General features: G+C 38.5%; 1 protein-coding gene across 1 annotated transcript; it reads right to left on the reverse strand.

Annotated features, from left to right (window-relative positions):
- Positions 1-13,962: 13,962 nt before the first annotated feature.
- On the reverse strand, positions 13,963-14,909 carry LOC101988087 (olfactory receptor 2A1/2A42-like). The gene is given in 2 exon segments (XM_005363799.2): positions 13,963-14,006; positions 14,009-14,909. Coding segments are annotated over 2 exon segments (945 nt in total).
- Positions 14,910-24,553: the final 9,644 nt, after the last annotated feature.

Below are 24,553 nucleotides of genomic sequence, written 5' to 3' on the forward strand. Positions count from 1 at the left end.
AGAAGAATCTCAAATGGATGAAAGACACTGAAGGAAATGCTCAACATCCTTAACCATCAGGAAAATGCAAATCAAAACAATTCTGAGATACCATCTTATACATGTCAGAATGGCTAAGATAAAAACACCAATGATAGCTTATGCTGGAGAGGATGTGGAGTAAAGAGGAACACTTCTCCGTTGCTGGTGGCAGTGCAAACTTGCACAACCACTCTGGAAATCAGTATGAAGTTTCTCAGAAAATTGGGAATTAACCTACCTCAAGTCCCAATAATACCTCTTTTGGGCATATACCAAAAGGATGCTCAATCATACTACATAGGCATTTGTTCAATTATGTTCACAGAAGCATTATCTGTAATAGCCAGAACATAGAAACAACCTAGATACTCCCCAACAAAAGAATGGATGAAGAAAATGTGATATATTTACACAATGGAGTATTAGTCAGTTGTAAAAAACAATGACATCTGGAAATGTGCTTGCAAATAAATGGAACTAGAAAAAAAACCTTCCTGATTCAGTTAACACACATCCAGAAAGGTCAGCATGGCATGTTCCCACTCATAAGTGAATACCACTGTAAAGCAAAGGATGATGAGCTTATAGTCCATGAATCCAGAGAAGCTAAGTAACAAGGAGAACCCTAAGAGAAACAGATATAGATCCCCCTGGGAATGGGAAATAGGCAAGGTCTCCTGTGAAAATTGGGGGCAGGGGGTGTGGGTAGAAGGGACTGTGGAAGGAGAGAAGGAGGGGAGAAGGGGAGAGGTGAGAAGAACTTGAGGGAATAGGATAGTCAAGATGGGGGAAGGACAGAGATGAAGAGCAAGGAAGAAGATATCTTGATTGAAGGAGCCATTATGGGCCTATCAAGAAACATTTTATTAAAAAAACCAACTTTTTTCATTTTACATATCAATTCCAGTTCCACCCCTCCTACTGTTCCCTCCATTTTTCCCCCTACCCCAACTCCCCATTCACTCCTCAGAGGGGGTAAGGCATATTGCGAACCCCATATCACACAGACAACTGATCTCCTATATATATACACCTCCATCTATTGCTGGATGAAAGTTCTATGGTGATATGCAAGATATTCATCACTGTGGCTATGAGAGAAGGCCAGTTCAGTCACCCTCTCCTCTGCTGCCCAAGGACCTAGCTGGGGAAATCCCCTTGGACACCTGGGAACCCCTCTAGAGCCAAGTCTCTTGCCAACCCTAAAATGGCTCCCTTAATTAAGATATCTTTTTCCCTGCTCCCATATCCACCCTTCCTCCACCTCAACCATCCCATTCCCCCAAGCTTTCCCCAATCCTCCCCTTCTCCCTTCTCTCTCCCCCTCCCACCCCACCCCCATGCTCCCAACTTTTGCCTGGCGATCTTGTTTACTTCCAATATCCAGGAGGATAAATATATGTTTTTCTTTCAGTTCACCTTCTTATTTAGCTTCTCTAGGATCACGAACTATAGGTTCAATTTCCTTTGCATATCACAATAGAACCTTCATCTGGCGATGGATGGAGATAGAGGCAGAGCCCCACATTGAAGCACTGGACTGAGCTCCCAAGGTCCAGATGAAGAGCAGAGGGAGGGAGAACACGAGCAAGGAAGTCAGGACTGTGAGGGGTGCGCCCACCCACGGAGATGGTGGGACTGATCTAATGGGAGCTCACCAAGGCCAGCTGGACTGGGACTGAATGAGCATGTGATCAAACCGGACTCTCTGTGGCTGACAATGAGGGCTAACTGAAAAGCCAATGATAATGGCACTGGGTTTTGATTCTACTGCATGTATGGCTTTTTGGAAGCCTAGTTTGTTTGGATGCACACCTTCCTAGACCTGGATGGAGGACAGAGGGTCTTGGACTTCCCACAGGGCAAGGCACTCTGACTTCTCTTAGGACTGGAGAAGGAGGGGGAGGGATAGTGGAGGGAGAGGGAGGGAAATGGAAAGAGGGGAGGAGGTGGAAATTTTTAATAATAAATAAATAGATAAGAATAAAAACCCTCAAGAAATAAGACATTAAAATACCAAATAACCCAATTAAAAATGGAATACAAATCTAAACAGAGAATTCTTTTACCAGGAATCCACAAGGATGACCCTAGCTAAGACCCTAAGCACCAGTGGAGAGGGTGACCTAACTGGCTTTGCCCTGTAGTCACATTAATGACTACTTTAAATCTCACCATAGAACCTTCACCCAGCACTGATGGAAACAGAGGCAGAGATCCACAGTGGAGCACTGAGCTGAGCTCCCAAATTCCAGTTGAAGAGTGGGAAGAGTGAGAATACAAGCAAAGATGTCAAGACCATGATGGGGATACTCACTGAAACAGCTTACCTGAGCTAATGGGAGCTCATTAACTTCAGCCAGATTGGAAAAGAAACAGTAGAGAACCAAATTAGGCACTTTGAGTATGGGTTACAGTTGTACATCTGGGGCAGACTGTGGGGGCCACTGGCTGTGGGACCAGGATTTATCCCTACAGCTTGTACTGGCTTTTTGGAACCCATTGTCTTTGGAGGGATGATGTGGAAGGGTCATCTATCGATGTGCTACTCTCATTAGTTAATAAAGAGACTGCCTTAGCCTTTTGATAGGGCAGAAAATTAGGTGGGTGGAGTAGACAGAACAGAATGCTGGGAAGAAGGGAAGTGAGGTGAGATGCTCTGGAGCCAGCCGCCAGGTCAGACATGCTGAATCTTTCCCGGTAAGCCACCACCTCGTGGTGCTACACACATTATTAGAAATGGGTTAATCAAGATATGAGAATTAGCCATTAAGAGGCTAGAACTAACAGGCCAGGCAGTGTTTAAAAGAATAAAATTTGTGTGTTGTTATTTCGGGTGTAAAGCTAACCATGTGGGAGCTGGGCAGGATGAAAAGCAGGTCTACTCACCTCCTCACTACAGAGGGATATCTTGCTCAGCCTAGATACAGTAGGAAGGGCTTTGGCCCTTCCTTGAAGCAATGTGCCTTAGCCCCTCTGAGGAGTGGATGGGGAGTTAGGGTAGGAGAAAAGGTAGGAGGGAACAGTAGGAGAGGTGGAAGCAGGAACTGGAATTGGTATGTAAAATGCAAAAAGTTAGTTTTTTAAATAAAATAAATTAAATTAAAAAAAGAAAAAAGAAGGAGAACAGGTTTGCTTGTTTTTTTTTGTATCTGGCAATTGATAATATATATATATATATTAAACAATTAAACAAATATATATGTATATATATTTAATAAATAAATAAATGCAAATAAACCAATAAACCACTAGTCTCTTCTCTTTATTCTAAGTTCACTCATACCACAGAAAAATGAGCTCTGTAATCCAGAAAAAATTCATTGCTGTGATTCATATTAAAGTAAGTTCTTTTAAATGGGATCAGATCACTTGAAGGGTTCACAACGTGTTAAGTACTTGAATTTAGTGTATGTTAATCTTGATAATTTTTTCATTTGAAAGCTATGCAATGTATCTAATGTTAATTAAAACAATTAAGTAGAAACCAAGCATTAAAATTTTAGGGTCCATAAGGACTTTGCTTTGAAATATGTTCCAGTTCCCAGTGTAAACTTAAAGAATTATTATGATGGTATTCATTTCATCTAAGTATGCATGACTTCAGAAATTAAAAATTGTCAAACTATGATGTTTAGTAAATGATCTGATTATTCTAAAGTTCATTTCTTACATTTTAAAATTGTTTTTATTGAGCTATATATGTTTCTCCACTCCCCTCCCTTCCTCTCACTTCTGCTTCTACCCTCTCCCATGGTCATCGTGTTCCCAACTTACTCAGGAGATCTTGTCTTTTTCTATTTCCTATACACATTAGATTCATTTTTGTCTCTCTTAGAGTCCTCTTTGTTGTCCAGGTTCTCTGGGATTGTGAATTGTAGGCTGCCTTTTTATAAATTTGTCTTTCTGGGTCTCGGTTACCTCACTCAATATGTGTTTCCAGATCCATCCATTTGCCTGCAAATTTCAAGATGTCATTATTTTTTCTGCTGTGTAGTACTCCATTGTGTAAATATACAACATTTTCCTTATCCATTCTTTGGTCGAGGGGCATTTAGGTTGTTTTCAAGTTCTGACTATGACAAACAATGCTGCTATGAACATAGTTGAGCACATGTCCATGTTGTACTATAGAGCATCATTTTGGTATATGCCCAAAAGTGATATTTCTGGTTCTTGAGGAAGGTTGTTTCCTAATTTTCTGAGAAATCGCCTTACTGAAATCAAAAGAGGCTGTACCAGTTTGCACTTCCACCAACAATGAAGGAGTGTTCCTTTTACCCCACATCATCTCCATTTTAAGTTGTTATCAGTGTTTTTGATCTTGGCCATTCTTACAGGTGTAAGATGCAATCTCAGAGTTGTTTTGATTTGTATTTCTCCGATGGCTAAGGACATTGAGCATTTTCTTAAGTGTCTTTCAGCCATTTTAGATTCAACTGTTGAGAGTTCTCTGTTTAGGTCTTTACCCAATTTTTTTTATTGGATTATTTGTTCTTTTGATGACCAATTTCTTGAGTTCTTTGTATATTTTGGAGACCAGCCTTCTGTCTGATGTGGGGTTGGTGAAGATTTTTTCCATTCTGTAGCTGCTGTTTCTTCTTGTTGACCATATCCTTTGCTTTACAGAAGCTTCTCAGTTCCACGATATCCCATTTATTGTTTCTCTTAGTGACTGTGCTACTGCGGTTATGTTTAGGAAGTAGTCTCGTGTGCCAATGCGTTCAGATGTACTTTCCACTTTCTCTTGTCTGAGGTTCAGTGTGTTTGGCTTCATGTTGAGGTCTTTGATCCATTTGGAATTGAGTTTTGTACATTGGTGATTGATATCGATCTCTTTTCATTCTTCTATATGTTGATATCCAGCTATGCTAGCACCATTTGTTGAATATGCTTTCTTTTTTCCCATTTTTATATTTTTTGCTTCTTTGTAAAAAAATCAGGTGACAGTAAGTGTGTAGATTGATATCTGGACCTTTGATTTGCTTCCATTGTTCCTCTTGTCTGTTTTAATGCTAATACCAGGCTGTTTTCAGTACTGTAGCTCTGTAGTAGAGTTTGAAGTCAGGGATTGTGATGTCTCCAGAAGTTCCTTTATTGTACAGAATTTCTTTGGCTATCCTGTTTTTTTTTTTTTTCCATATGAAGTTGAGTAGTGTTCTCTTGAGGTCTATGAAGAATTTTACTGGGATTTTGATGGACATTGCATTGAATATACAGATTGCTTTTCATATGATTGCCAGTTTTAATATGTTGACTCTACCTACCCAAGAGCATGGGGGATCTTTCCATTTTCTCACATCTTCTTCAATTTCTGTCATCAAAGATTTAAAGTTCTTGTCATACAGATCTTCCCTGGTTTGGGCCCAATCCCACAGAGGTCTCTAGCTTGGGCCTTCTATCCCAGAAGTCCCTGACTCATTTCTGGTTTCACAAGGTTATTTAGGTATAGAGACTACTATGGATCAGGAAGAACCATATTAAAGGCCAGGCTTGCAGGGCCATCAATTCACTAATTTTTGAAATCTAGTTTATCCACTGGTTCATGACTTGTATGTACCCAGCATTGCAGAAATGCAAAGTATGACAGAGGATTCTAGTGTTATAGAAATGTAAAAATCTTGTGCTTCAGAGCCAAGAAAAGAGGCTAATAGAAATTTAAGTATTCAGTATAAAATTTACTAATCAGAAGATTTAAATAGTTATTCGGTATATCATTCTTCTCTCACTTTGTTAAGTCACTGACACCTTGCTCCCCTCCTACTGTCCCTATTCACACCTCACAATTTATCCACTAGGCTCCAGAATATATACAATGCATGTTTCCTTACCGATTGCATGCTAGGTACCTGGGCATGTCCTTACAGTTAAATTATAGATAAGTAATGACATAAGCTTAATGTACATTTGGCTTTATAGTTCAGTACAAGAAACAAATCTTCATAATTGTAGCATGTGTTTTGACAGTAAAGACAAGAATCAAATGGAACCTTCATACTACAACCAGGATGTGCTAATTTCAGTGAAATGGAACATTACTCTGTAACATATACTACTATTATTTTTGTTAAGTAGGGAAATTATTCCACATATTTCATCCAAACTCATGATACTGAAATTACTATTTGCATAGAATGTGAATGAGCACGTGTATTTGGCATTCATAGAAATAATCTATTTCTCATCATGATTCAGAAACAAAGAATGGCAAAAGCAAGGCGAGCTAAGCAAGGACAAGATACTTCAAGTTGTCTTGGAGGAATTTGTGGTGTACTAAGTTTATACAATCTTACTGACTCACACATTAACACACAAGTATATGAGAAGGGGAAGTAGCTAGAGGCTGGCACAGAATCCTGTTTCTGTAAAATTTCTTTGGAACTGTAGAAGACTCATATCCGAGGCTGCTTGAAATGCATCATAATGTTTAGGAAAGGAGAGTTTATTCTCTGAGGGCCCAGCCTAGTTGACAGAGACAAAGAAATGATCTCTTTCTATTTTTCTCATCCTCAACAGAACATGTAATTAAGAATCACAGACAGTAACAGTACATTTCTGAAACAACTACCATCAGAGTCCCCGAATATTAGCATTGATGTATCTCATAATTCCCATTGTATTGTCTTTGCTTCTAGATGGTTCTGATGAACTTACCAAAAAGTAAAGCTAGGGAGTGAACTTTTGGAATCCACTCTGAAGCTCAGCCTCTCCTGGATGGAATCTGGATCCCCTGGTCTGTAGCAGAAGTAAAAAGTGATGTGGGATTTTCCTCTGTATGCTGTGATTACCATTGATTAATAAAGAACTGCTTTGAGCATATATCAGGGCAGAACAGAAATAGGCAGAGAAAAATAACCTGATTACTGGGAGAAAGAAGGTGGAGTCATTGAGAAGCCATGTAGCTCCACCAGAGACAGATGCTGGAACTTTACCGGGTAAGCCACAGCCACAAGGTGATACACAGATTATTGAAGATGGGTTAATTTAAGATATGAGTTATCCAGAAATATGCTTAAGCTATTGACCAAACAGTATTGTAAATAATATCATTTTTGTGTGGTTATTTTGGTTGTGGTGGCAGCCGGGAACAAACACGCAGCCTCTTGCTACAGAGAAGAGCTGTTGCCCACATAGAACCTTCATCCCTATGTTCCAGTGGTATAGGAAGGTATTCTTCATACTACCAAAGGAGAAATATAAACACAAACCCTTCAATCTACAGTGTTTTTGCCTGCAGATATTCTAGTGCAATGGTGGCAGAAAGCTTGTGGGAGTAACCAATCAATACATGATATAACGTAAGGATTGCTCTACAAGATGGAACCCATACTTGATGCTGGCTAAAAACCCAAGACTAGATAGCCAAGGGACTTAGGGTAGAACAAAATACTACTGTTCTAAGGAAATTTAGTAATAAGATGACTTCTAATGATATTATGCTGTATACGTATATCAGTGCCTTGCTCAACTATCATCAGAAAAGTTTCTCCTGCAGCAGATGGGAACAAATACAGAGACCCACAGTCAGACATTATTCAGAGAGTGAGAGATCTTGAAACGCTCAGTCCTAAGTGGAATTCGTCAATTCCCCGCAGGAATCAGGGAATCCTGCAGAAGAGGAGATGGAAAGAGTACAAGAGCCAGAGGGAATGGAGGACATTAAGGAAATAAGGTCCTCTAAACACACAAGAAAGATGCACATATGAACTCACAGAGACTATGGATACATGCACAGGTCCTGCATGGGTCTGTAGTGGATGGGGCCCTAGAACTGAAAGGAGATGTGGACACATGCCCCAATCCCTAGCCCAGAAGCTATCTCTATTGATAAATGCATGCAAATGAATGTTTAGTTTTCTCCAAGGGAGTTTCATTGGGGAAGCAAACGACTCCTAAGGGTAGACCACATGCCCAGCAGTAGATGGTCAATAGAAGACAAACCAATGGCATATTTGGACGTTCCTTGTCTCATCATGTCATGTCAGGGTCTTTCCTTTCATTCTTTTTTATTTTTAATCTCTTCTCTCTCTCATCCTCCAAGTCCTTTGCATATATATTATGGCTTCCAGTTGTGTATTTTTACAGGATTCTCTAGTGTGGAAATGATTGGTCCTTTGTGACTTTTCTGTTCCATGTGCATTGTCTTCGGCTTTATTCCTTCTGTTTGTTTGCCTTTTCCTATTCTGATGCATTAGTTTTTGCTTTATCTTATTATATCATATTTTATTATTATTCCTTAGACACCTGTTTGTTTTCTAATAAAAGACAGAAAGGGGGTGGATCCATATGGGAGGGAAAATGGAGCAGAACTGGGAGGAACAGAGAGAGAGAGGAAACTGTAATCAGAATATATTATATGAAAGAAACTATTTTCAATAAAAGAAAAAAGGAAAAAAAATCCTCACTATGGATACACATCAGTTATAAGAAGTTATTTTAGCCAAAAAGACAAAAGTTCAAAGCAAAGTAAGATAGATTAAAAATTTCATAATTCTAAACAGAGTTTCAGAAAATGCACACCTTCAACGACTTGTTTTCCAGGACACAAGTAAACAGTTGCACATCACAAACTCACTGCAGAAAACAGACAACGCCTCCTGCCCAACTCGTTTTGAACTGTGGGCCCCTAGCCAGGTGCTATTGTTCTGTGTGACTTTTCCTGAGGAGACATGACCAATGTAGCTTTATCTAGATAGGGCACTGATGACAGACCAAACAAATGATTGCCTCTAAGTCTATGGAAGAGAATCAATGGGATTGCAGTTGTTTATATGAATAAACGTGAGAGTTACTCACAAAAGCAGAGGTTATACAGATGCAACTGCATCTCCAAAAGCCCACCTCAGCATGTGTGAAAACTCATGTTGTTTCCCTAAACTCTCTGTACAGCTTACTGGGAGCTTGGGTAATGGAGATGTAACCACAGCAATCATTACTACCCAGAAAATCTTAGGTAAGGTCTTGTGAATCCCCTAAGTGTCAGGAACTTCCTGAGACTTGTGAGTTTTTTGTATTTTCTAAGTCTTTTCAGTTTCATTTACTTTCTGAGCCTCCCTCTAGGAGGGAACATTTCAACTCTGAGAAAGTAACTGCATGGATCTGGATAAAGAGGAAAGGTGGTACATAAATATTTGAGTGTACAAAATCAACAGTGCAGCCACCATTAACTTAAGTAATATATATATATATATATACACACACATATATATATATATAAAATGTAATAACACTGCTTATTTGCTTTCAGTGGATATTTCAAATGTTTATATATAAAGTACATCTACAAACCATAGTATTTAATTGAGAGTATACAATATGCATAAAACCTACAATATAAAATAATAACCTATAATATAAAAACATAAAATGGGAGGATGTGACCACTGCTCAAACTAAATTGTCATTGAACAGATTATTTTGAAATATTTTTTAAAGATTTTATGCAATAGACTTTGATAATATTTTTTCCCTCTCTCAGTTCCTCTCAGACCTCTCCTCACCTATATCCATGCAACTTCATGTTCTTTCTCTCTACCAGGAAGATTTGTAAAAAGGCTTCTCCCCACTGTGGGAGGAACACCTAAGATGTTTAGGGTGTATCTTCAGAATAGCCTGAGAGAGGTGTTCTGGGTGGATAGGGTGCTACAATTCTGAACTGTGTAGCCTGAGTGAATTTGATTTCAAATCTCAGGTATTTATTTGAAATGAATAGAACTAGAATAAAGAAGGCAATACTTGTGATAAGTTTTGTTTGTCTCAGCTGTTAGTGTTGCTTTAGCTGAGGCATAGGGCAGAGATAGCCTCTTCCATTAGTCCTGAATATGGACATAGTTATTGATATGAGGTGCTTAGCCTGGTCTTCTTACCCTTACCAGAGGTCACATACAAGCAGAAGTATGGGCAACACCATAAGATTGTGTGATGTGGGATTCTCCTTTGTATGCTGTGAATACCACTGGTTATTATTGGTTAATAAAGAATCTTCTTTGGGCCTATTGCAGTGTAGAATAGGGCAAGGCAAGAATTCCAAGCAGATAGAGGAGAAGAGAGTAGGCAGAGTCAAGGAGAACCATGTAGCCAATGGAGGAGACAGACACCAGATGGAACCTTACCAGTAGGCCACAACCATGTGATGATACATAGATTAATAGAGATGGGTTAATTTAAGATATAAGAGCTAGCTAGCAATACACCTAAGTGATTGGCCAAACAGTGATTTAATTAATGCAGTTTCTGTGCAATTATTTTGAGTATGGGCAGCCAGAAAAAAAAAGTGGTCTCTGACAACATCTGTGTGGAGATAAGATTAGAATCCTGAATTATAATTGTTCAGTATGCAACATAAGAGGATTGTCCCATGAAGTGGAGACATCTCGTGGGACTGAACATTTAAGGCATAAAACCAGACATTCCCAGTAGATAGTGTCAGAATTAAGTTAGGCAACATCCTTTGGGTGTTCACTGGAGAAAAAATTGCTTAATTTCTGGGGAACTATACAACTCTCCATATGTCAGTATGAAGTATTGAACATATTAAGATAAAAGTAGAAAAAATCTTGATTTTTTCCCATTATTTGATAGGACCCCAACATTTATCTCTCAGACTGTTCTATAAGGACTCTAAAAACTGTGCTCATCAGTGTTCTTTGGGTGCAATGCCAATGCACAGATGGACAGACAAAGCAAAACAACTCCCTCATAAAAAGAAACAACCACATAAAACAAAAGAAAATTTTAAATTAGGCAGAGCTGTTGTAATGAAAACTCATTGAGAAGCAAGAAAACAAGGCTTCCTTGTGGTCTGATGATACAGCAGAGCTGGGAGATCCTGTGAGAGTGCATGCAAACTCTCATTTTCCTGCTACATTTTCTAAGAACAATAATAAGTCAAGTATAAAGAGTCTACAGTATAAATAATCAAGTTGTGGTCTGTCAGTCAGCTCATTAGCAGGATGAGAGAGATTATTAAAAATTCAAGTATTTGTTCGTTTTATCCAGATCTATCAAATATGAATCTATATTTTTATCATTGCTCCAGGTAATCTGAAGGCACAAAACATTGTGTAATAAAAAATATTGTAGTGCAGTCCCTATCAAAGAACAAGTGAAGTTTTATAGGTCAGCAACAGGGTATCAAGAGACACCTTGGGGACCAGTGGAATGTGGCTCAGGAATTGACTTCATCTAGAGACCCTATCTTCATTAAGGTGTCTATCACTGTGAAGAAACACCACAACCATGGCAACTCTTATAAAGAAAAAGATTTTATTGAGGTGGCGATGCCAGGTACCAGGGTATGCACATTTCAGGGTAGGGGCGTGTGGATTAGAAATATTGGGCAGAAAGAACAGAGATATGAAAGAAAAGGACAGAGACAAAGAATAGAGTTGGGGGGGGCAATTCAGTGTATACTAAAATCTCCCACATCTATTTTCCATATGCTTATATACCCCAATCCAGAAAAGGGGGGGGGAGAAGACAAAAGCCTGCTTTAACATGATACAAAGAACAAACAGCAATTACCTGTTCAATACCTGAAGCATCAAGCAAGTATATACTGAGTTAAATATTCTGTTTTTTTAGGCAGGACATGCAGCAATCATATCTTAGGCCAAGCATCTTATAGGTAGCCACTCCCTGGGTCAAACCTCCAGTCATATCTTTGAAGGAGCAGGAATATGCCTGAATTCTCTGAACAGATCCACCTCTGTGGGCCATCTTAATGCCCAAAGAACCAAGCAGCCACGCCCTAGGTCACGATATCTTGTTAATAGCCACACTTTAAGTCAAACCTCTTGCCATTAACCTTAAAGGAGCAAGAATGGACCTGAATTCTCTGGCCATTATTCAAGGTGAAAAACACTTCTGTGGGCTCGCACAGGTTTATAGTTCCAGAGTTTTAGTTCATTATCATCACAGAAGGACATAGCAGTGTGCAGGCGCACATGGTGCTGGAAAAGGATCTGAGAGTTCAACATGATTTTCAGGCAGCAAGAAGTGAACTGTCTCCCACACTGGGCATAAATTGAACAAAGGAGACCTCAAAGCCTACCCAGAGTGACACACTTCTCCCAACAAGGCCACACCTACTCCAACAAAGCCACATCTCTTGGTAGTGCCACTCCTTTGGGGGATATTTTCTTTCAAAGCACCACAGACTACATTCTATCCTTTTGAGATAGGAGAACTAATATCTCAACATTATTCATGGTATTTCATAATACAGGGTCTTGTAACTGCGGGCACTTCCTTTGTAAGACTTGTAACTTCCACTTTTCACCGGACTAAGAGTAACACACATCATAACTAATTTTAATAATTGATAATTTTAAAATAACCAATTTCTTTCCCAATAGTTTTGCAACTCCTTTGGAAGGTGTGATTAATCAGTAATATTTTCTCCATAAGAAAGTTTTCAAAGAATGAACAAATCTAAAATGGATTGTGGCTAATTCAGAGGAAGATGTCTAAGTACTGCCTGCCATGCTTTGGCTGGATAAATCTTCAGGCTCAATGGGAAACACCTATATTATCAACTTTGTGTTCTGTGTTTCTCTAAAAGTGTCATAGTTCTTTGACTACCAGTGTTATTATGAAGAACAATCAGCCCCTCATGCCTGACCCCTAGCCCATTAGACTTTGGAGTTCAGGCAAGCTCATGATGGAAACCGTTCAGCTGTGAAGAAACCACCTTTACGCATAGTATCCTATCTTTGGATATCTAGCCTGGTATGTCTGACAACACTGGTACTGCTAGATGTGTGGTTAAGTAGAGAGGATCTGGCAGTAAGACTGTGCTGCTACATGGAATACACACATCCAAGAAAGAAACCTTCTTTGTGGGATTTTTATGATGCCCAAATGAAATGATGCATGTGAAGTTCTATCAATGTGTAGTGTTTTACACTTAGTAAGTGACTAACCTTGTGTGTCTTCATTTATATACCTTTATTAAGAGTGGGGGAAGTATTGATTAACCATTGAATAAAGAGCACAGTCTTTTTTTTTGAACACATCAGACATTTGCCAACATGGTGACATAGGGAAAGATTCTGGACACAAGTGTCTATCTTGTTTAAAGACAGGAGAATAGAGGTGACTCATTGAGAATACATTGAAATTTCTGGGGACAGATCTCTAGTCTCCAGGCATTGGGTAACTAGGTCAAATCAGCAAATCTCAACCCACTACCAAGCTGCAGAGCCAGAAAGATTCTGGCACCACCTTGTAAAGCTTACTACCAGGGCTGAGAAATTCCATAGGAGGGCAGTGACATGCATCTGGACTGTAGAAACGCTGATGGATAGATGCTGGGAAGATACTTATGGAGAGAGTCTGTGCACATGTATAAATCATAGGCCATTATTTTATAGAGTCCTCAAACTACTTGTTTTTAATCTGGTTTCTACTTTCAGCTTATTCAGACAATGCTCATGTTTGCCCCTTTATTAATTTCTGATGAACCTGGATTACCAAATCTATAAACAGTGTTAAAGCTCTTTCAGTATCTGTGGGTTTTGAAGAAACTTCTAAGTAATTCTTGGACATGGTAAGTATAACTGTAGGAGTTCTACATGGGACTTTGGGATCACTGGCATTGAATGTACCTTGTTTTCTTCAGGATATTATGGTATGTATAATTTGTGAGGCTAGGTAATTAGAATTCTGATAGAATTTGTTTTATTTTGGAGATCCAGAAAACAAAATTTATAGTTTAATTTTATAGTCAATAAATTCAACTAAAAATAAAAATAACAATATCTGATAAAACCTCATTTCATAAAAAGTCAACAAATGCACCAAATGTAGTATTTTCCTACAAATTAAGAGAAAATGTGTGGTCTTATATTACTAGACACAGATAAAAAGGCCGCAGTGAGCTTTTCTGGATTTAGGAAATAATTGGCAACCAAGATTAGAGGAAACTACTGAGGCTTTAGTTCAAACATAACACCAGTGGGTGTGATTTTCTTTGCACAGTGTCCCCTGAGAGCACCCTTGACCTGAGCATTCCTCAGGCTGTAGATGAGGGGGTTCAGCATGGGATTGAAAAAACTGTAAAACAGGAAAAGAATCTTCTGTTGCTCCTCGGGGTGCTGAGATTTGGGGGCCATGTACATGATGATGGCACTGCCAAAAAAGAGCCCAAGTACACAGAGGTGGGAGGAGCAGGTGGAGAAGGCCTTTCTGCGACCCTCCCCTGACTGGATCTTCAGGATGGCTAACAGGATGCGTGTGTAGGAGACCAGTACAAAACACAGGGGACCCACCAGTATGAACACACAGGCTGCAAAGATGACGACTTGATTTAGTGTTGTGTCAGCACAGGCCAGCTTGAGGACAGACAGGATTTCACAGAAGAAGTGATTGATTTCATGGGGTCCACAGAAGGGAAGCCTCAGGATGAGGACTAAATGGACCAGAGCCAGAAGGAAGCTTAATATCCAGGAAGCAGCAGCCAGGATAGTACACACTCTCCAACTCATGATGACAGTATAGTGTAGGGGATAACAGATGGCCACAAACCTGTCATAGGACATTATCACAAGGAGAAGACATTCTGTGTGTGCAAAAGCCAAGAAGAGAAAGGTCTGTGTTATGCATCCAACAAAGGATATGGGCTTTATCTCATCCAAGAGGTTCACCAGTGTCTGGGGCACTGTGTTGCAGGCATAGGCCATATCGACAATGGCCAGGTGGGAAAGGAAGAAGTACATAGGAGTGTGGAGTCTGGAGTTCAGGCAAATTATTCCAAGGATGGTCCCATTCCCTAACAGGGTGACCATATAGAAGATAGAGAAAAGTAGAAAAAGGACTAGATGAATTCTTGGACCAAGACAGAATCCGAGCAGGATGAACTCTGTGACCATTGTCTGATTTTCTTCCATTTCTCTATGAAGGAGAGATAGAGAGTACTATGAGATACAATCATATTAAAACATCTGTTTTATTTTTTAATTTCATCAGTATTTTTGGTGTAGAATACTTTTAAAATATACTCTTAGAAACATATTTAAGTAAACTAATTAATAAAATATTACTTAACAAACAGTTAAATTGTATGTCTATCTGCTCAAGTTTCTCTGTAGTTGTTCAATTTTTAGAAGGGAAATAAGTCAGGAGTTACTGGCCTGGAACCATTGGCACAGATGTCATTAAGAACTACCAAACCGACCATGCAATGCTGGCGCAGGCCTTTAATCCCAGCACTCAGGAGGCAGAGGCAGGAGGATCTCTGTGAGTTTGAGGGCAGCCTGGTCTACAAAGTGAGTTCCAGGACAGCCAGAGCTGTAATGCAGAGAAACTGTCTTGAAAAACCCAAAACCAAACAAACAAAGAACCCAAAACCAAAACACAAACTAAAACCCCAAACCCTCTATAAAACCTACCAAACTTTTATGTACAAACATAAAACACGAAATAGAGATCTTCAGAGTCTCATGTGTGCCATCTTGCTATATAAAAGAGTACTGGAACTTTTAGAAGGATAGTGTCAGGAAAAGTAGAAACTGTAGGTTGCATTGGTAGAAATCAGATTGTTGTTACAAATATTTAAATATTTACAAAATTTAAATTGTAACTGGAGTATAGAGGCTGTTTTTGATGGGCAAGAATAATTGGATGCCTTCAGGAGCAGAAGCTGAAGTTTAGCTCATGCACACCGTTGCAATGTTAGTGTGGAGGAAGTTGGTAGGAGAAATAAAATCTAACTATAGTCCTATATGAAATTATATATGTCTGTTCTTATTTGTCTAAACATACATTCTATTGTTATATAAATTCATGTAAAATGTGCATCATTGTCTTGCTAAATGAACACAAATCAATGTTTGATAATTTGCTAACTGAGTTATTAATGCAGTAATATAATATAATACCTATTTTTCTACTTCTCTACACGTACAAAGTAGGACAGTTAGAATTCAGTTGAATGGAGTTACAGGACTAGACATTGAACTAGTCCAGATCTGTGCTCTTATAAACTCCTGGAGATTTGAAGGGTACTCATGATTTGGGGTTTTCCAAATAGTAGTCTGCTTTGATTCGCCTTCTTGGTTTTACCAGAACAAAAATAGTCTAAGATGAAAATAAGGCAGAAAGACATTTAACTTATTCTTTTTAAGACTTACAGAATGGTTGCATTTTATTAAACTATTCTTTTTTTTTTTTTTTTCCGCGACAGGGTTTCTCTGTGGTTTTGGAGCCTGTCCTGGAACTAGCTCTTGTAGACCAGGCTCACAGAGATCCGCCTGCCTCTGCCTCCCAAGTGCTGGGATTAAAGGCGTGCGCCACCACTGCCCGGCTTATTAAACTATTCTTATCATGTCCGTGTGCAGAGATCAAAAGACAAGCTCCAGAAGCCATCTCTCCATTCATCATGTGGGTTCCAGGGAAATAAACTTGGGTTGATAGACTTAGCCGCAAGACCCTTTACCTGCTAAGTCCATCCTGCCTGTCCTACTCATTTTATTTTAGTTCAATCCTTTCCATTGACAACGAATACCATATGTAAAACCTGAAATTAAGTTTGATAATTGGGTAACTGAATCACTGAAAAAATTATTAATTCACTTTATGTATTTTTTTCTACATCTAGAAAGTATGGTAGTCAGTATTCAGTTGAATGGAGTTATAGGCATAGACACTGAACATTCCAGATCTGTATTCCATAAACCTGAAATTAAGTAATTTGTTATTTAAATGGACAGCAGAAAAGAGCAAGATGACCTCAGAATCAAGGATTACAATTCTCTGTAAGTAGGAAATTCAAAAACTATTGACAAATTGATATTGTGGCTAGTCACTTTACAGAAATCTGAATGGACTAATTAGGGATAAATAGTTTACAAAAAACTTTCTGATTGTGATTTTGGACCATGATTTCCTCACTTAGTCTTGTGAAATACAATGTGGTTTCTGGTGAGAACTTTGCCAATTCCATTGCTTGGGCAACATATAGTGAAGCTTAGTTACTTTACCAATGATTAGTGTTAGGGATAACACAAAGTTTGGTTAATAGGGATGACATGGAGTTTGGTTAGTCCACAGTTTAACAGTTAACTGTAGCAAAGGATATGTTAAGAAGTGTTTACTGCGGAATTGGCGTGGGAGACAGAATTGGGTTCTTAAAGAAACAATTGTAAAATGTACATATAACTAATGAGAATAATGACCTAGAAGTGAAAAGGTCATTACAGTTGTTGGATGTAATCTCCCAGAGGTACCACTGGAAGATTTGAACAACCAGTAAGCTCAAATGCAATTCCTTTCTTACAATACCTGTCTGGAAAAAAGGTAAAAAAAGAAGGGAGGATACAGATGTGGAGTGTAGACACCATGTCTATGAGGAAACATTTGGAAGTTGGTACAAAATGACCTTCAGGAGACAGGAACAAGGGAAACCAGGAAGAGCCAGGTTTCTAGATGTCTGCATGCCACATGGATGTGTGGGTGATCTATCACCTTACCTGTTAGGATTCCTGAAGAGCTCTTCCAGCTGTCATTTCATGTTGTTTACAGTCCTTGGAAATAAATCCCTTTACTTGAACAGGTGACTATACAAAAAGGAACACCTGATTAGCAAAATTTTCTGCTTGTATTACAGTTACATCTTCAATTTTAAATAAAGAATATTTAGATATAATGGCTCATGCTTTATGTACTTGCACATTGATGAAGCATGGAAACAGTTTTTCTGAAGAAAATTTTCAAAACTAGATTCTAGAAAGCAGGGAACATACTCTAGACCAATACAACCTCTTTAATACCACACCTTGCAAAGAAATAGTTCCCTTAAAAAGAAAACAGATGATGTGTCTACCTTCATAGAAGCATTATTGATACAAAGTGAACTTATATTGACTGAAAATAATTAAAATGATACATGTTTTTAAAATTCCATGTTTTAAAATTTAATGTTAAATCAACCTGATTAATAAAGAGTGGTAATAACAAAGAAAGAGCAAACCAAATCTTAGTAACTTTAACCAGTCTGGGAGAATTTAGTGAGTGAACCCAGGCCACCTTCTTATCTGAACATTAAACACAAACATTTCAACAGGAAGCAGCTAGAAGCTAGCACAAATCCTATCTCCTCAGATCTTCTGTGGAGCTGCAGAAACCTCTCTGACTGAAATGCAGTCATATCCTCAGGAAAGGAGATGGTGTTCCCTCAGGGTCCAACCTAGTTAGCAGCCCTTGAGGGGGCACAGGAAGAGCTATGCCATGAAATAGCCTGGGTGCCTGTCTCTGCTGAAAGAAGCAACAAAGCAATTGTGTATTTCTATTTCTGTTCTTGTTCCCTGCATACAATTAGGAAACAAAACGACCGAGCGTACCTCTGAGACTACAACTCTCTTTAGAGTCCCTAAGTACTTCTCAGTATTTGGTCTCATAATTTCCAGGATAGCATTGTCCCCAGTCTCCATGGAATCTGGTAAGCCTGCCAGGAAACCAGACCACTGGAGAAGCTGCTGGCTTCCAGTCTTCAAGTCAACCCTGCTCTGGCAGGTATTTGGGTGTCCCGGGCTGAAGCACACTTGGAGAAAAAAAATGACTCTAAAACACAACTGATTGCAAGTTGCACTCTATGTGGGTGGTGTCCTTAAGCTGCTTAGAAAGACATAAGAAAGATTGGGTAGTTCAAAGCTGGGGGAAGTATTCCTGAGAGACTTTGAGGGATCTTATTTAAGGCAGTACCTTCTAAGGCACAAATATACTGGGAAGTTCTTAGTGATCTACTTTCGGAATCTGTCCTTTCTTAGGAAGAGCAGAGTCTCTAAAAGGTGGTTTCTTTATTATTTATGTATCTCCCAGAAATATGGAGACACCCAATGCCAGAAGCATTTTTATTTATTTATGTTGGGTATTGGAGAAATAAAAATTGTAGTTGATAAAATAGTAAATTTCTAACACAGTAGGTTTATTGCATTGTGATACTGATCTTCTGGGGTTAAAACATAAACCCAGTGGGAGATCCTCACATATTTTCCACCTTTTTGTAAAAGAAGACAGCTTATTAGTTTCCCAGCTGCTCAGACCTGAATAATCACACAGAAACTATATTAATTACAGTACGGTTGGCTTATAGTTTACATGTATTTCTAGATAGGTCTTGCATCTTAATTAACCTATTTCTATTAATCTGTGTATTTCCACAAGGCTGTGGCCTCCCGGTAAGGTTCTTGTGCTCTTCTTCTTCAGCAGCTACATGGCATCTCTTTGACTTTGCTTACTCTTTCTATGTATCTCTTCCACCCTAGCAATATTCTGTCTTTCCATATGTCAAATCAGTTTCATTATTAACCAATGGTAATAAAACATATTCATATTGAGGGAATCCCACATTATCTCCGTTTTTATGTCTAAATGAAAAGAAAGGTTTTAGCTTTAATATAGTAAAATTACATATAAAAACAAATATCAAGCAAGAATTACAGTTAAAATACATATCTACTTTATCTTTTATCATAACTAAGGAAAACTATAACTATATCTATTCTTTAACTCCATCAAAGACCGAAGAAGGATGTAATATTATTTAAGTAAACAGGAAGTGCATTGTAAGCAACTTTCAAAACTCTAGAATTGACAGAGACATCTCGATGCCTCAAAAGTCACCCAAAATACTTCTGCAACATTGGGGCATCCATTTTCAGCCTATAGCTTCATAATATTGGGCAGACTTTTCATTGAAGCAGGAAATTTGAATATCTATTCTGCCTTGTAATGGCTAAGTTCATCAGTTGCTTTTTTCTGTGTTCTGCAGAATGTCTGGCAGCTTATTATGTGAAGCAGGAACCCTGAAGGACCATCCCATCTTTTGTAATGTTCAGCAGTCACTCTTCTGTGGGTCCTGGATGTCCAGCCCATACAACATAGCATCAAGCAGTCCAGGCAAGAGCAGTTTCCTGCCCAAATGGCTATCCTTGTTATTCTGTGTGACCCATTCAGAGGTTTATTTATTGTCTGAATGTGTTTTTATTGTGTATCGGTAATCATTTTCTGACCAGAAACACCATTTTTTTAAAAAAAAATGAAAAGTGGGCGTGGCTACCAACAACTCCAGAGCCCTGCCAGTTGGTTCTGCTCTATCAAACATGGCAGAAGTATATTCAATGCCTCTGCAAACCATGCTTACCACCCCAGCTCCAGGGACTCAGTGGGTCTGTTTCATCATTAAGCAACTAGTACCACTCTGCTCACAAATCCCGTTTAGATGCAAGACCTCCCAAAATAGGCAGAGTTAGTGCTGCCAGTGTGAACCAGAAAGCCTTCTTTAAAGAAGCTCTACAGTGTTTTCTGCTAATGTTGAATCAAGAGGTCTTCTCTCAAAGGAGCCACGCCTCTGCTCGCCTCCAGAAACAGAATCTACCTGAAAAATTGTGACTACCAACCAGTTCCAATTTTCTCCCATTTTTGTAGGTCTAGAAGCCTTTTATTTTTAGGTTTTTTAGGTCTTAAATGGATCCATGCCCCAGATGGTAGGTGCTGTTTGGTTAGCAGAGTCAGCTTGTTTGTTTCCCAGCCACCCAGACCAGAAAATCACAGAGAAACTGTATTAATTACAATACTCACTAATAGCTTACGAATATTCCTAGTTAGCTCTTGCATCTTAAATTAACCCATTTCTATTAATCTGCGTATTGCGACGAGGATGTGGCCTACTGGTAAGTTTTCGGTGTCCTTCTTCTTTGGAAACTACATGGTGTCGCTTTGACTTTGCCTACTCTCTCCATATATCTCTTCAAGCATGGCTATATTCTGCCCTGCCAAAATAGCTTCTTTGTTAACCATTGGTAATAAAACAGGTTCATAGCATAGAGAGGGGAATCCCACATCACGTTTGTAGGTCACGGACACTTTTATCATGAGAATGTATCCATAATGAGAACAAAGCCCACTGCCTTTAGAGAAATCAGACAATTAATTCTTATACAAAAGATCCCTGTCCCTAAAGGACACTCTATAAATGTTTTTTCTTTTTTTGTATCTAGGAGATCTGCAGCTGTTATAAATAAAACTTCTATGATCACCATAAGGAATACTCACCAATAAACAACCAGTCACAAAGAATCATTCTAGAGCCCAACATTGGTGGCACACACCATTAATCCAAACACTTGGAAATCAGAGACAGGTGAATCTCTGTGGTTTTATGACCATCCTGGTATACAGATGGAGTTCTAGGATACTGAAGGCTGTTACACAGAGGCATCATGTCTCAAAAAAAAAAACAAAAACAAAAACAAAAAAGAAACAAGAAACAAATAAACCAATGTTATTCTAGTGAAAGAGACTTAACATTTGATTCGGGTCAAGGTAAACACTCAGTTTCATAATGGCAAACAAATGTAAGTTTGGGAAATATGCACCAAAATCACATCTTTTCTACTGTATAAAAATTTAGAAAATGTGTGATTCAACAAGCTGTCTCTGGGAAACATAAACACATAAAAACATAAACATATGGCGTTAAGGATAGCAAGGAGACAAAGTTTAATTGAAACCAATCTGTTTATTAATGTTTCTAATATTTTCAAACATACATAAATAAGAAAATTGCCTTTGTGGAGAAGTAGGCTGAAAAATATGTGTGAATCAGGTCTTTTAGAAAACATTTTGATATGATTAACATATATTAGGGATTATAAATCTGAAAAATTAGAGAATACTAATTAAGTTTCACATTTGGGGATACAACAAAAACCAAATTTTATAAAGTATGCTGTAGGACATAGCACCAATAGCTATCACTGTCACACAAATTGTCTATGTTCCCTCAAAAGTAAACTGAGATAGCATTTATCCTGTGTTGGCTTTCCCTAGCAGATGTAACCAAATATCCATTTGTCCAGACAGAGCACAGATGACAGACCAACAAAACAGACCCACCCAAGCCTAGCTTATTGGACCAGTGAATATTGGAGCATTTCTTAAAAGACTGTAGACAACTAAAGGGCATTTCTGAAGAGCCTGCCTCGACAGTGGGTGAGGACACAGTGAAAGCTGCCTTTCTGAAATCGCCTACTTGACTCGCAGGCAGTGTGGCTGGACAATGAGTTTTACTCTGTAGCAGTGGTTGCTACTGTGCAACTCTGGAGAGGGCTGTTATGTATCTTCTAAATTTCAGAACCATCTTGAGACTTGTGAGTTGTTTTCTTCCTGAGTTTAGTCAATAATTCACTTCTTAAGTCAAGAGGGCACCAATTCCAGGAGGAAATAATTCAATTTCAATTTGAGAGAAATAACTTCACAATTTCTGGATAAGTATTTACAATCTTAAACAATAAGAATGCTACATAGGTATAGGAATGGATAAAGCCAATAGTACAGTCGGTATTATTGAAATATATATATATGTGTGTGTGTGTCCTAACACTATTTGGTTCTAATGGTCATTCAAAACTCTTTTGTTTAAAGCACTTCCAGAACTAGCTGAAAGTAATACATATAGATCCTAACTAAAGCAGGAGGGTTTGATCAGTACTCAAAGAAATCCATCTTCAGAGTAATTTGCAAAGGAGCCTTTTCTTAGAGTGGGAAGAACAACTGAGATGTGGGAGGGTGAATCTTCTGGGCAGAAGTGTCCTGGGTGGGGAGTGCTGGTGCAGTCTGAACTGTGTGTCCTGATCGATTTCACTTTCAAATGTTACATGTTTATTTGGAATGCATAGATCCTGGGAATAAAAGTGTCAGCGCTTATGATAGGGCTTATTTTTCTCAGCTGCTGATGTTAAAGCGCTCCTCTTTACAATGTGCCTGGCAATAACTATCAACACAAGGCTCCATCACCCAGCCTTTTTACATTTAATGTGGGTCATGTTTTCCCAAAGGAGATACAATCCAAATAACTTTGAGCAACTCCTGAGGCTGTAGTGGATATGAAAATGGAACTCCACATTATACCTAATCTATCAGAACTGCAGCTTGTCATATCTAACTGAAGTGGTGTAGTCTTGTGAGAAGAGTCATTGCTTCAAGAGATCTGGCACTACCTACTATGAGATAGTTGTTAGAGTTCAGATGGAGGACAATGTGCTGGGGTTCACTGGAGAAGTGGTTGCTTGGTTTGTGGGGAATGTCCTCATATCCAGTATCAGTGGTGGAAAGTTGAATATATAAACACAAGAATGGGAAAATAATTATACTCTATTCTTTGATAGAACCTAAATATCCAAATGAAAAACACTTATATTTTTTTAAAAATACTTCCAATATTTGCCCTTATGGTGGCATTTAGAAAGACTGGAGAAATGAGAGTACATTATATCTCAATTTGAAAAAGGACTTCAGCAACTAGAGATATGGCTCTGTTTGTTCAGTGCTTGAAACATAAGCATGAATACTTGAGTTCAGATTCTCAGTACCCACAAAAACTCAGACATGGAAGCACACACAAGTAACCCCAGTCCTGAAGAGGTACAGTAGATTCCTTGGCCTGGCTGGCTAGCTAGTCAACACAGCAGCATCAGGTTCTGTAAAGAGATCCTGTATCAAAAACTGAAGAGGGCATCATTAAAGGATGATATTCAAAGTTGATCGCTGGCCAACACACACATACATCACACAAATGTACACACACACAACCATGTACACATATGCATACATGACACACACACACACACATATATATATCTGTTTATATAGGAGTTAACACAAGTAGACAGGAGAATACATGTTCATATACACTAAAAGATTTCATAGATAACACATTGAGAATCTACATTAAATATATCATGACTGATGCTAGTCTCTAGTTTTTAACTGAGCTCCAGAGTCAGCTAGGTACTAACTCTATTCCACAAAACTTCTCATGGAGGGTGAGATGATCTTGAAGGGCAGTGGCCAATATCAGGACTAATAGAATTAGAAGAACTTATGGAAAGATGCTGGGAAACCATGCATAGAAAAGTCAGCAACAGATATGAATTGCATCCATCGTTGTACAGCTGTAGAGGAATATTGCATTACCCAAACAGTTTAATCTGAGTCTCACTCTCAGCTTATTCAAAAAGACGGTGCTCACACTTACCCTTTTACTAGCTACTGATTATCCAGTCAAATCCCCAATGTATAAATGGAACTTCAGTGACTTCATTGTCTATAGTTCTTTTTTTAAATTCTGCTCCTTCACTCAGCAAACAAGTTAAGATCCTAATATGACTCAGTAATTTTGCTATGAAATTTTGTGGTCTCACAAAGCACAAATAACTACAAATTCTCAAGTGTTTCCTGGACTAGGCAAGTGTAGTTGCAGAATGGACCAGTGTGTGATGGATTTTCTTTGGGTATAGCTTGTTTTGCTTCTAAATTTTGTGACGTTACTGAAGATATTTAATTACTTTCCAGGTTTAATGACATGTGACTTTTTGAACCTGGAAAATGAATTATAATATAATAACTTAATAATAATACTATTACTCATTATAATACTACCACCACCACCATAATGATTTTTATATAATAACCTTATATAATTCCACACCAATTCAATTGGAAATTAGTTATGTCTAATAAAACCTTGTTTCAA

This window comes from Microtus ochrogaster, linkage group LG12, assembly GCF_000317375.1.
Source record: "Microtus ochrogaster isolate Prairie Vole_2 linkage group LG12, MicOch1.0, whole genome shotgun sequence".
NCBI classification, from domain to species: domain Eukaryota; kingdom Metazoa; phylum Chordata; class Mammalia; order Rodentia; family Cricetidae; genus Microtus; species Microtus ochrogaster.